Source organism: Exophiala bonariae, assembly GCF_035927105.1.
Source record: "Exophiala bonariae strain CCFEE 5792 chromosome Unknown scaffold_24, whole genome shotgun sequence".
Lineage (NCBI taxonomy): Eukaryota > Fungi > Ascomycota > Eurotiomycetes > Chaetothyriales > Herpotrichiellaceae > Exophiala > Exophiala bonariae.
Window position 1 is genome coordinate 264,691 of NW_027042499.1, and position 13,717 is coordinate 278,407.

The following is a 13,717-nucleotide window of genomic DNA, read 5'->3' on the forward strand; positions in this document are numbered from 1 at the left end:
CACTGCTCAGACATTGAAGGATGTATGATGCAGATTTCTCGTCTATATACTCCGGAAGGAGCACCTTGGCCCGCCGAGAAGTTTGGTATCAAGCGAAAAGTCCAACCCGTCCTGGTATGATGTCCTACCATTAATCACCTGGATCTCCTATTGTTGGATACGAAATAGAGACGCCTTCAGCCCTTTTAATGACTGTGACTTGGTATAAAGTTCTGCTGAAATTCCTATCAAGGCCATTTGGTTCTTGTGAGTTTCGCGCAAGCAGTCTTTTCTGGTTAGCCGTTGGACCTGGACTCGGCCGTAACCTACCTTCACAAGGCTGAACGATCCTAGCCTCGCGAAATATGCTTCTTTCCATATTGTCTGAATCCTGATCTTTGTGCAGCGTCTGTCAGGCATTGACATAGCATCATACTGCTTACGGGCTTAGTACGCTTTGACGGAGGAACTCAAAACACCCATCCTGTGAATTCAATGCTGCCTACGCCGAGGTCTGGAAATTGAGGAACATGGTTCAGGATAAATTCATGCGATTGCCTGGTAAGCAGAGTTTGAATATTGTGCTGAGGGTATGATCAGGCTAAGCAAAAGAAGCATTGTGTTGAAAAAGCAGATACTGCCACTCGCCATGATTTCCACAAAATCCCAGTCTCAGACAGCTACACTATCGCATGGTGGCATAACAGTACTTAAGGAGAAAGTGCCCGCTCTGCCTTCACATTACAAGGACTGGCCTAATACTCAAGGGTTCGATGCACACTATGAAGAAAGGAGTCCTGTTGAACTGGAAGTTGAAGGTAATATTCCCGCTTACACGGCTGGAGTTCTTTTCCGGACAGGACTAGGGCCAAGGACGGTGGAAACATCCAAAGACAAAACATTCAAAGTCAACCACTGGTTCGACAACTTCGCTCAGGTTCATCGATTCCAGATCCATGAATCCACACCAGGGTCACCTGTTCGAGTAACATATAACTCGCGGCTTACCAGTGATGGCCTAATCGAGAAAATTCGAAAGACGGGCAAGCTCGATGGGTTCACCTTTGCGGCCAAGTATGACCCCTGTAGAACATTCTTTCAAAAAGTTCAGTCTGTGTTTCAACCAGCGTCAAGAGAGTCACTGGCACCAAACGAAGCAAGTGTTGCCGTTACACTGTCAGCCAATTTTCCTGGAGTTTCTTCTCAGGGCAAGAAGTTTGAAGGATCCCATCCCTCCAACAAGGTTGCTACCTTATGCAACAAAACTGACGCCAATGTCCTTCAGATGCTCGACCCTGAGACACTTGAACCACTTGGCCTGGCAACCCAAACCGTGCTGCATCCAGACCTCAAAGGCACCAGTAGCGGGGCACATGCGAAGTCAGATCCCGAGACCGGTGATGTCTTCAACTACAACCTCGAATTTGGACGAACGGGAACCTATCGGGTCTTTCGGGCGAGAGCAGACACGGGCAAGACGTCGATTCTCGCGACTGTCCACTACAGTCCAGCATACTTGCACTCAATCTTCCTCACCGAGCATTATGTGATTCTCTGTGTATGGAACTCATTTTACAAGGCGGGCGGAGCACCGATCCTCTGGACTCAAAATCTGTTGGACGCCATGGTCTGGGATGGTAAGCAGCCCACCACATGGTTTGTGATTGACAAGCGAACACCCGATGAAGGAGGTCAAGGGCTTGTCGCAAAGTATACATCAGATGCCTTCTACGCATTCCATACCATCAATGCATACGAGGTACCGTCGTTGACGACGGAGGGTTCATTCGACATCGTCGCTGATGTTAATGCATATGATAATATGGATGTGATTCATCGATTTTACCTCGACAATGTGACTAGCAACATACCACAAGCGCACAAATATACCGATTCGTTAAGTGGAAGCGCTCGACCAGACTATCGAAGATATCGACTGCCCGATGTCAAGTCGACGAATTCTACCCTACAGACATCCAAAGCTGTTTTGGAGTACAGAAGCGGTGCATCTGATGGATTCGAGTTACCAGTGGTCAACTCCAAGTTTGTCACCAGAAAGCATCGCTACATGTATGGAATCTGTGACACGGGCTTATCGACATTTGTCGACGGGTTAGTCAAATACGACGCTGATACCCGCACATTTGTCCGCTGGATACAGCATGGACAGACTGCGGGAGAACCTGTATTCGTCCAAGATCCAGATAGATCTGATGAGGAGGATGGAGGAGTACTGCTGTCTGTTGTCTTGGATGGTCCTCATGGTAAGAGTTACTTGCTAGTGCTCGATGCGAAGACTATGAAGGAGATTGGACGAGCTCATGTGGACGGAGTGGTTGGATTTGGATTCCACGGCTTTCATGTCAAGGCGGGTGGGAATGTCGGGCGACAGAATGGTCTTCATCTCTGACGTAGCCGTGTCGAATGTCAGGTACTCATATAATTCTATCCTCATGTTCAAGTTACGAGTACAGATAGGGTTCTGTGATGATGTACAAGCGCTCAGACTGTCTGATTCGGCAGGCAATAGATGCCGGTTCAACCAGCCACAAGCGTGCCATGCCCCCAGAACCATGACCTCAAGCCCACTCACATGATGCCCCGTGCCCATTGCCCACCGCCCACCGCCACACAGGCACCCGCGGGCCATCCCACCATCGTATTCCGTATCTTTGAGCCTCGGTGCCCCAGAAAAAGTTGAGATTTAGTTAATGACGTTGCACCTGCATTGGTAGCTCAACATTTGGTTGGGGGAAGCATCCTGGACCTGCGCAATATTGCGAGATTCGCATCACTTTTTTCCCCAGCCTGAGGCACACACCCACGCACACAACGCACAGTGTCGTGTCGTGTCCCAGCTCAATCACAGCTCACCACATTGTCGTCACTGACTGGCCCTGGTTCTTATTCTTGTTTCGTCGTGACTGCCTTTGACGTAGTGAGAATCAGGCAGTAATTAACTGTTGTTTCTTGTGACATGAATATTGTCTCATACCGGCTTGTAGCATCCTAACTGTAAAGGCACTCTTCCTCCGAGTCCCACTCCTTAGTCTGGTCGCAACTTCCTCACACTGCGAGCTTCAATCGCCAATTTTTTTTCTCTTCTCTCTCCCTGGGTGCTCCTGCCTCCTTCTTTCCCAACGCGACTGCCAGTGATCAAAGGCTGGAGACGCGACGTGGAGCGCACTCAACCTCTTCATCTCCATTGCGTTCAGTCAAATCTCTACCGTCACCACCACTACCACCGACCCCCCATCTCTCTCGCACGATGGCTGCCGCTCAGTTGGCAGAATGGCTGCGCTTCAATGCCTCTGCACCTGCCGTCAAGCCTACTATGTTGCCAGCATCATACTACCAGTTTCCACCCTCAAATGAACCGACGACTCTGCCTCCTCCTCCAAACCATTCCAACTTCGCGCATCCTTTCACCATCCCATCCGATATCTACAACAACCTACTGTCTGCGCACGTGCCCATCACCATCGCTCTGGTCTACGCTTCCATTGTGACGGTACTGAACTCAGTCAATCGCAATCGCAAGTACAAGCCATGGGCCATCAGCAGGACAAGGCTGTTCAAGCTGTTTGTGATCCTCCACAATCTTTGCCTCGCCATCTATTCGGCATGGACATTTGTGGGCATGGTAAATGCACTACGCTTGGCTCTACCTGCCTTGAACCAGAATACTCCTCTCAGCGCGACCGTCGATGCTCTCTGCAAACTACACGGCCCCCGAGGACATGGCAATGCTGTAACCTATAATTCAACTACCAGTGTTTGGGGATTCACCAATCGAATCTTTCACCTTGCTGCAGATGGACTCGCACCAGAGACGACCGATGTGGGCAGGATTTGGAATGAGGGTCTGGCGTTCTATGGTTGGATCTTCTACCTGTCCAAATTTTACGAGGTCATTGACACCTTCATCATCCTGGCCAAGGGCAAGAAGAGCAGCTTCCTCCAGACATACCACCATGCTGGGGCAATGTTGTCAATGTGGGCTGGTATTCGATACATGTCCCCTCCCATTTGGATGTTTGTTCTGGTCAATTCGGCCATCCATGCCATCATGGTAAGTTTGCTTCAATGTGAACGTGAATGACTTTTCTGACCTGATCCAGTATACCTTTTACTTGATGTCCACAATCGGAGTCCGCGTCCCGAAATGGTTTAAGCAAACATTGACGACACTACAAATTTCACAATTTGTTGTCGGTGTTTTCTACGCTTTTACTCACCTGTTTGTGGCCTACCAAATACCGGTCAGTGTGCCATACCTCTATCGTCTCGGAACCGCAGCCTCTTCAGTTCTTGCAAATGCCCCGAGCAGCGTTTCTTCGGCCGTGTCGATTGCTACTTCTACTGCATCTGCCGGTACAGGGGCTTGGCTCAAGAAAATTGCTCTACGCGCCGCTGGCCACGAAGGTTTGGCAGAGAATGTGCTTAACGAACAGGGTCGACCTTTTGGTATCGACGCGATCCATATTGCTGAGGATCTTGTGAACAAGGAAGAGACTCGGTATAGAGATGAGCTTCAATGGGTCAACTGCCTCGATACAAGTGGTCAAGTCTTCGCAATTCTTGTGAATGTCGTATACCTTCTTCCACTGACATGGCTTTTCGCTCAATTCTTCATCACATCTTATCTCAAACGGGTTGAAAGAAGAAGAAGCAGTACAGCTAGCGAGATGGCAAACACTGCGCGTCTCAGCCTTAGAGATGCTTCCAAGGGAGTCGCGCGCAGATTGAGCGAGGCTGTTGAAGAGATGCACACCACTTCCGGCGACATTGGAGATGATGCAGTATTCGTGGATGGTGATGAAGTTAAGAGAGAATTCAGAGAATCTATTGAAAAAGCCAAGCAGGGCATCTCTCAGGGTGCTACAAAGTTAAAAAACTCCGCACAGGGTCCAAATGCCGAGAAAGTCAAGCAGGAAGTACAACGGGATCTCGAGAAACTCCGCAAGAATGCTCACGGCGCAGCTGACAAAGTTGTGGCAGCGGTTACGGACAAGAAAAAGCAACAAGATGTCAAAGCCAAGGCACAGAATGTCAAAGACACTGTGACCGAGGCTGTAGACTCCGCGGCTCAGAATGTTAAGCCCACAGTGGAGAAGGCTGCCGACAGTGTTAAACCAGCTGTAGAAAATGCAGCTGATACGGCAAAGTCAGTTGGCAACAAAGCCGTGGAGACAGCCGGCTCGGCATCTGAGAAAGCTACGAAGATCCCTAAAGCCGTATCTCAGAAGGCGAATGAACAACGCGGTGGAAATGGTTCATCAACAAAGGATAACGTGAGATCAGGTGCCGACGACAAAGAAGGAGCCAAGACTGAAACACCTGCATCTTCACCGGAACCACAGGAGTCCTCAAACGAAAGTGGCACCGGCGCCGAAGAGGCGACCGGTGGTCAGGGGAAGGCATCAACATCGGAGGACGTAGGGAAGGAGAGCAGCAAAGCCTCACCCAAGAAGCTCAGCAGGAAAGAAAAGAAAAAGAAGACGGAGGACAAGATCATTGATGAGAGCAAAGTTGTCAGAGCTGAGGAAGTCAACACCGATACTGGTGCGAGCACCACCAAGGAAGAGACCAAGGACATTAAGGCTGAAAAGTCAGGTGATGGAGAGGTCGAGGCTGAGGCTCCAAGCGAAGTTAGAGAGGGTACGAGCTTTGCTGACGCCGTCAAGGAGTGAGCAACCGCAAAGTTTGAAGGTCGCCCAATTGATCGGCCTCTTGCCTCATGCGCCCTCTGATATTCTATCAGATTTTCGGCTCGTTGCTGAATAATTACCCAGTATCACCCTGGGGACGGCGTTGATCCATCGCCGGTTTTCGATGTTTGTACAAACAAACATTCTTTCGCCTCAGTTGACGTAGAGCGGTTTGAGGAAACACTTTTGTTTCTGGCTTGACTATTGGAAAAGCTACTGGATGAGCAAACACAAAAATTCAGAGCACAACACTCGTAATGTATTTTAGGACGGTAGTAAGGCATTGTGAAAATAAAACATTATCAAAAAGAAATCCTATAACGAACAAGTGCACTTAGAGCATCACCCGATGATTCAACTCACGCTTACTACAGTATATATACCACTGATCCTATGATGGAGACTGAGCTTATCGACCTCTGACCCACACTGAGCTAAGAACCTTGGTGAGTATGTCATGCACTTTGGTTAAGCAAGGGCTGATGGTGAAATCAGTAATTCCTAAATCCCTACCTGGGTACTTTATTCAATCTAGGCAAAAGTCCCGTTGGTAGGTAGGTAGGTAAGTTAGTAGTTACGTAGCCATGGCCCATGGGGTGGATCTCGTCATCCTGCGATGGACATACTCGTAGATAGCGGTGCTGACACCATTGCGGCGCACGTCGAGTCATCCACTACTTATTCCTACCTACTGGCATGTCACCCTCAGCTTGATGGAGGGATTGTTTGCGAACGTGCAGAACGTACGTGGCTTGTCAGTCAGGTCCGATGGTCGAGAAAGTCGAGATGGAAGTCTGGCAGAGATACTTGGTACTTACCTACATTTGTGGGATCGACCTGGACTTTACCGGTTCAAGTTGCATTATCAATATTTTGATTGCTGCTGTGCAGATGTTTGATATTGCGCTGTTAGTAGCGTAGGTTATTTATTCCTCCGTAAGCTGACGTACGTTGATCGAGGTGTGGACATACAATATCAGATTTGAGTTGGAGTGGCCATCGGTGCCAACTAACTAGAAGGAATGGTTTTATAAGGAGCTTGAAACGTACATGGACATTTTAGGCTTGACTGGTGCCAGAAAACATCTTGGTTAACTAAGTTAGTTAAGCGCTCAGCTCACGTAACCTGCATTCCCTCCCACTTACCACCCACTCACTTGAGTTTAAGCTCGTCTCGTACCCAAACTCTTGAGCACCACTGGGCAACCAGAAGCTTTGGGCTTACAGAGTCGTAGAGCCAAAGAACTTCAGGACCGACTCTCAGCTCCCAGCCAGATCGACCACTTACCCAGATTAGGTACCGCAGTACGAGGTAAGTAAGCAACTAACAGCCCAACGAACGAGCATTCGAACCCAAAAGACCAAAAGACCCTGGGCATTTTCCCCGTTCTGCATGCCCCTCTGCACCCGTTACGGTCGAATTTGGCTTTCAACTGGCGTTTCCAGCCTGAGCTTCGCAAACAAACCATGATTGCAGAACGCACTGGCTCTGGTACTGGGCCAGCTGCATGCACATGCGACTGTGGTCTGGTCGTCCATGTGGCCCAGAACCCTTCACGATACGGCACTTGCAGGCTCGCCCCAAAAGAGGGTCGAACTGCCAGTCACCTGTGGCTTCAGTATTCACTTGCAGAGGATTTAAAGTTACTTGCCTGCCACTGCGGTGGGATCAGCTTATGGCTTCGGCTGACTCGGGTGGGTGAGTTAGTGAGTTCGTGTGTGGCACCTATTCACTTCACTCTTCCACCTACACCTGAGGCGTAGGCTTTGCCTGTGATAAGTTGTGGTTGGTGATTCGCGCAGGGTGCGAGTCACCCTGCAGCTGATCCCTTTGGCTCTCTTAAAGAAACCCTGCCGTCCTTGCGATAGATCGCAACATATCTTTCGACCAAATTTGTTGTTGAAATCTTGCGCTTCTTGTTGTGGTGTTTCAGCCTTGCCATCTTTTCTATTCATCAGAGAATTACTCGATCGTGGCAGTAGTTACTCTTTAACATATGGTCATGTACAACTATCTCATAGTAGGGGCCGGTATGACAGAACCCCTCCACACCATCCATGTAACACGCATACTGACCATCAATTAAGGCCCCTCGGGCCTCTGTGCTGCGAAGACCATTCTCCAGTGCGAACCTCTCGCTAGTGTTAAGATCCTTGACTCGGTAAGCACACACGGCGTACTGCATCGACCTGCTAGGGGAAATTCGTTAATGTTCCCCATCTTCTAGAACAAAACTATCGGGGGTGTCTGGGCTGAGGAGAATCTGTACCCTGGACTCAAGACCAACAATGTTCGCGGTGGAATCGACTTTTCGGATTTCCCCATGGATGATGCTTTTGGCATCCCCGCCGGCAAACATCCAACTGGAGAAGCAGTGCACCGCTACCTGAGAGCATATGCTGAACGCTCTGGTTTGATAAAATTGATCGACTTTGAGACGAAAGTCCTCGAAGTCTCACGACTCGGGGTCCGCGAAGGCTGGAACCTCAAAGTCAGCAATGGCTCAGAGCGCCAGGTACAGACGCAGAAGTTGATCATTGCGACCGGGGCCACAAACGTGCCTCATCGGCCGAGGATCGAGGGTACCGATGCCTTCAAGGGACCACTCATGCACTCGGGCGACCTGGGGAAGCAGAGCGAGTCGATAACGAAGGACCCATCAGTCGAGACGATTGCTGTCCTCGGTGGAGGCAAGTCTGCTTACGATGCAGTTTATCTGGCAGCAACGGCAGGTCGAAAGGTTGAATGGATTATCCGCAAGACAGGAAAAGGCCCGGAGTGGATTTTTCCTAGTCACACTTACCTTGGGCCCTTCAAAGCGTTACGGGAGAGACTCCCCGGACGGAGAATCATTTCGATTTTTAGTCCAACACTGTGGAAAGATGGACTCGGAACGTTGAGATATTTCCTGCACTTCACTAGGCTTGGCAAGAAGATCGCACAGAAGTTTTGGGCAAATCTGCATCTCGCGACGTTGAATGATTGTGGGATGTTAAATGATGAGGCGACCAAAGCGTTGGAACCGGAGACTGGGTTTGTTTTCCACCATTCTTGTCCCGGAAGTGCGTATGACAAGCCAGCTGCTAACTTATACCCAATGACAGTCCTTTCTGGTACGGCACTGCATCAGGAGTTTTGAGTTATGAGAAAGACATCTATAACTTCCTCAAGAATGGACAGGTGCGAATTCACCGACAAGATATCTCGCATCTCTCGGAGAGGACTATCAACTTCAGCAGTGGAACCTCAATCCATGCAGATGCTTTGGTCACCGCGACAGGCTTCTCCGCCAAGCCAACTCTTCAATTCGTACCTGAATCAACTCATTCAGATCTCGGTGTCCCCTCAAGGTCCTTAACTCAAGATCAGCTCGACTTCTGGGGAAAACTAAATCAACAAGCCGACGCCACGATCAGCAAGAACTTCCCTCGCCTCCTCATTGGGCCCCACAAATCACCCAGCTCGAATGTCCCCTTATCAGTCAAACCCTACGACCCGAATCTCTACCCAGAGCTGAACTACACGCCCTTTCGCCTCTACCGTGCGATCGCACCACCGGGCCCGACGCAAGAAGGGGACAACTCACTCGTCTTCATCAGCATGTTCTCCAACCTAGCCAACACGGCACGCTGCGAGATCCAATGTCTCTGGGCCTATGCATACCTGAACGACAAGATCGAACTCGACAGATCCACCGTCTTTGAAGAAGCAGCTCTGACCAATCGCTACGTGAGACATCGCGCACCATACGGGCATGGTAGATTCATCCCAGATCTGGTATTTGATCAACTGCCTTACTTCGATACGCTGCTGAATGACTTGAAGTTGCGCTTCTGGCGGAAGGGCAACTTGTTCTCTGAGATCTTCGCCCCGTACACCGCCGTGGATTACAAGAGCATCATACAGGAGTGGTTGGGAAAGAATGAGATAGTCACTTCGGCGGTCTCTGCAGCGGAACCCTCTTCTGAGACAACTCCTTTACTTGGTAGTAAAGTGTGAAATCGTTGTGCATATCAATGGTCGATAGGAAACAAGCACGATTTACGACTTCTGACGACGACGACGAAGATGATTCTCTCACGCTATTTCACCCGTGCTAAATACCGTACTCCCCAATCACCTCATCGATCGAGCGAACCGGATCGGGCTTTGCCCGGCTTGGTATCAAGGTGACGGGACTCGAAAGGCACATCTGGGACTCTCCGCTTTCCGAGCCCCTTAGAGAGTATTATGCGGTGTGCGCTTTCCATCTTGTTTTGCAGAAGAAAGCTCAATTGGAAATGGGCAGTCTTGGGAGATGTCAGACAGTCGATGCCATCTCACAAACGTTGAAACATCTCGTTGGAGATCGTTTCTTTGCCCCTGACAGCTGTGCGTCGATGGATACTACTACATGCCTGATCAGTATCGACTCCTTGGAGCTCTGCCTGGCGGATAGGCACTCACATCCCTATGAGGTTGAACATAGATAGGTACCTAGGTAGCCAGACCTTTGACCTCGAATTACTATGTCTCTTCAGCATTTTCTTTTCTTTTCTTTCCCCTCTGTCTCGAGGTCCTTCGCCGTCATCTATTGGCCCGGATCGTGCTCTGATAATGGTGGGCAGACAATCAATGATAGATGTCACGTTCCAGATTACAGTAGAAAAGTCAGTCCTGCGCTGTCGGTAGAAAGTACGACCTCTCAATGCCATTTCAGTCCGTCACTCCCCCCAGCCAGAGCAAACAGGGGAAGCGAATACAAAAATCAGATCTGATATTTTTTGACATTGCTGGGCAATGAAATGTCCCAAATAGGCAAGTTGGCGTCCCTAACTAGGAAGGAAGCAATATAGCTAGATATCATGAAGTTGACCGATACGTTCCTCTTCAAATCTCGCCTCCGCCTGATTTCTACTGGGAATTTTGGCGGATGCTCGGGCAGCCTGAAGTAGGTGCCGTCAAACGAATTACACCCCTGGTCCTGGTGGAGGCTGTCAACGATAATCGTACAATGGCAGTCAGTACCAGTAGCACATCCTGACGGGGTCCTAACTTTCTCGATGGGATTTTATCCTCGAGAAGATTGTGGAACGTTCTTGAGATGGTCAATGTGAGTGTTACGAATTCACTGGTAATGGCCACTAAGCTTGTGTTCCGTTCTATCAAAAGGGGTACGATGTGCTTGCTTGCAAAGATAACATTCATAACAAACCCGTTCGATTCCATTAAGTTTCAGACTACCATTGCCACCTCCATCAAAACCTCGTCGGCTCCTTGAAGATAGGCACTTCTGAGAAATCATCCATGTTCCATACGACGTGACCCTTTGCGTTCAGCTGTGCGCCCTGATCCGTGCTGTCCAAGCCGACTTTCTCGTTCTCTTGAACTTCCTGCGCCGAAAGGCCCTTGGTGTCTTTGGGCAGCCAGATCTTCGGAGTCTTGGACGTCAACGCCGGGTTGACGTAAGCGTTCTTAAGTTGTTCATTGGTATAGGAGGCTGTTTCTTCGAACTGGCCTTCGGGGTCTTGTAGCCAGGGGCGGAGTGCTTCCTGAGACGCGAATATGTTTGGTTCGAGAAATGAGGCAAGGGGGTCGAGAAGGATGGTTGGGAGTTTGCCGTGACCTACTTTGATGACGCGGGATTGTTGACGTTGTTGTTCGGTGGGTCGGCTGTGATCGGCGCCTAGGAGTGGTTGTTCCTCGTCCTCGGTGGTGTTAGAGAGGACGTCGAGAGGCATGTACCGTTCAAGAGGGGAGAGGTATTTGTTGACAGTTAGGTGATAGATGGTGGTGAGGAGGAAGAGAACAATCATTAGTGTTGATGCTCCGGTGGCTTTCTTGATACCGAAAAGACCTATGAGGCACAGTTCGGACAAATAAACCCCGGTCATGAGCTGCTGTAGGGCCCTGGTTAGGCTTTCACCCTTGGTTTCTGTCTTTACTTGAATGACGTAAAGGAGATTGTATCGATAGCTGAGGTAGAAAAGGGACACTCCAATAGCTGAGAACCCTAACACCAGCGGAGCTATGCATGAATAGGAGATGGCGATAATCGCGAGATTGGTGAATTTGGGATAAACATTGAACCAGCTAATACCCTTCATCTGAATGTATGTGTTGTACTTCTGTCTGGGTGTCTTGCTAGTCATGTTATAGTAGAACAGATATTGGAACAAGTCAGAATAGTTGATAATGTTCTTCGATGCGGTTCCAATGCCTTGAATAATAAAGTAAGTCAAGTAGAAATTTGATGCCTTGGGTAGATTCTTTGCGAGTAACTTAGGTACTGATTGTGGATCATTGGCGATTTTTGTGGCGACCGCGGCGGCCCCGGATGAAAAGGTCGTGATCAAAAAGACCTGTACCACCTGGAAGACGAAATTCCATGTCTGTGCCCACTTTGAAGTCTCTTTGGTTGTTGGCTGGCCTGAAAGTGTGGCCAACCATTTGAAGAAATAAGGTACGTAGGATACAACGGTGCTCAGGAGTAGAGGAGGCACGAGACCTGTGATGAGTCCCAGAATTGGATCTGGCAACTTGTTGATGAACCTAAGGAAATGGACCTTATCTGTCAAGTAATTGATGTTGGAGATCGTGCCGATGATGCCAACGGGGATAGACCAGAGGATTATCGTCGCCATAGCCACTCCAATTGCAATATAGGAGTAGGTGATTCGTACCGACGGGTCGATATTGAGGTTTTGCCAGATCACCTCTTTGGGTTGTACTCCAATATATTTTGGTTGAAAGACGAATGGAGAAGGATGCCGAACTTGTTGAAATGCTTGGTGAGCGGCGACTTGATCTTTGAATTCCACGAAAAGGGCGCCTGTTCGCCTACTTTTACCGCTCGAATCTGTTCGACGGATTTTATCGAGTTCAGAGACGATATCAGGCAATTGCTCTCTAAGACGTGAAAGGGTGTCGATCCGTTTGCCGACAAGATATTTCGATCTGTGCACGGGACGATCGCGATCGTTCACCTCTGCCGAGTCGCTTGCTCCGTTAGACGAATCTCTTTGTTTCTTGAGACCTTTCTTCAGTAGCTGCAACTCCGCTTGCTCGAGACTATCAATGGCGCTTTCTCGTTTGCTGACTAAATCCTCAACATGCTCAAGATTTGAAACAGGCCATGATCTTACCGCATCATCGCCAAAGTAACGTTGCAGATTCTCCTCTTCGAGTGCTTCTGCAGGAACGGCTAAGAAGAGAACAACTCTCGATGACAAGCGTGAAGCATGCAATGGAATGGTCTGGTATGCCTGGCGGAGACCGACGACGAATAACCGCTCTCGCGTTATCAAAAGTACGATAAACCCTGAGATATTTAGTGCTTCCGGAAGTCAAAATATGGACAGTTCGTACCAAGAAATAGCCATGCAACAATGGCATGCGCATATAGCTTTTTAGAGTCATTGATATTACTAAAGCTGATTTTGTCCAGCTGCGAGGCGTCCCCACCAGCAGTGGCATTGATAGGAAAGAGAATCGGCCAAGTCAAACAACAACCGACGACGGAGATGAGAATGATCATCCGCAAGTATCTCAAGAATAGATACGCGTCGAGCGATGAATGGCGGAGGATAAACTTATCATCCAGCATGCGAAAGTCGTGAAACCATGACACGAAAGTGTGACTGGACGACGGCGTACGGTCCCTGAAGAACTTAGCAATTGCATTCAGAAAAGAGCTGTGGCACGGACTTTCGTGATATGGTGCGGTAGTATGTACGAGGAGCATAGATATTTCGATATTTCGATCGAAGCAGCACAAATCCCAGTAAGAAAGCTGCAGCCGTCACCAGAGTGGGAATCAATGTTGCTCCAATGGCCACAAGGGAGATCGAGCCTGAGTTTCGATGGCCACCAGCTCCTGGGGTCTGGAGGAATCAGTAAGATTGTGTGGACTAAATAATCGTTCATTTTACACACCTTATCCTTGAGAATTTCCATGTTTATAGCCTGGCCTAATCCCAGGACAAAACGCTTATGTCAGAGCCCAAGCTGCACATCAACTCAAAGGAGAAGCAGGAGATCTGACAGA

General features: G+C 49.1%; 4 protein-coding genes across 4 annotated transcripts; 3 read left to right on the forward strand and 1 right to left on the reverse strand.

Annotated features, from left to right (window-relative positions):
* Window positions 1–628: 628 nt before the first annotated feature.
* On the forward strand, window positions 629–2,389 carry LTR84_006388 (uncharacterized protein; the record flags this gene model as incomplete). The annotated part of the gene is made up of 1 exon (XM_064849949.1): window positions 629–2,389. One exon carries the CDS (start codon window positions 629–631, stop codon window positions 2,387–2,389), a length of 1,761 nt encoding a protein of 586 aa, XP_064703250.1.
* Window positions 2,390–3,247: 858 nt separating this feature from the next.
* Window positions 3,248–5,672, forward strand: LTR84_006389 (uncharacterized protein; the record flags this gene model as incomplete). The annotated part of the gene is made up of 2 exons (XM_064849950.1): window positions 3,248–4,051; window positions 4,101–5,672. The coding sequence occupies 2 exons, from the start codon at window positions 3,248–3,250 to the stop codon at window positions 5,670–5,672; spliced, it is 2,376 nt and encodes a 791-aa protein (XP_064703251.1).
* Window positions 5,673–7,687: 2,015 nt separating this feature from the next.
* Window positions 7,688–9,690, forward strand: LTR84_006390 (uncharacterized protein; the record flags this gene model as incomplete). Its single annotated transcript, XM_064849951.1, has 4 exons — window positions 7,688–7,721; window positions 7,779–7,852; window positions 7,919–8,724; window positions 8,796–9,690. The coding sequence occupies 4 exons, from the start codon at window positions 7,688–7,690 to the stop codon at window positions 9,688–9,690; spliced, it is 1,809 nt and encodes a 602-aa protein (XP_064703252.1).
* Window positions 9,691–10,928: 1,238 nt separating this feature from the next.
* LTR84_006391 (uncharacterized protein) lies at window positions 10,929–13,626 on the reverse strand (the record flags this gene model as incomplete). Its single annotated transcript, XM_064849952.1, has 4 exons — window positions 10,929–12,991; window positions 13,039–13,331; window positions 13,378–13,553; window positions 13,606–13,626. The coding sequence occupies 4 exons, from the start codon at window positions 13,624–13,626 to the stop codon at window positions 10,929–10,931; spliced, it is 2,553 nt and encodes an 850-aa protein (XP_064703253.1).
* Window positions 13,627–13,717: the final 91 nt, after the last annotated feature.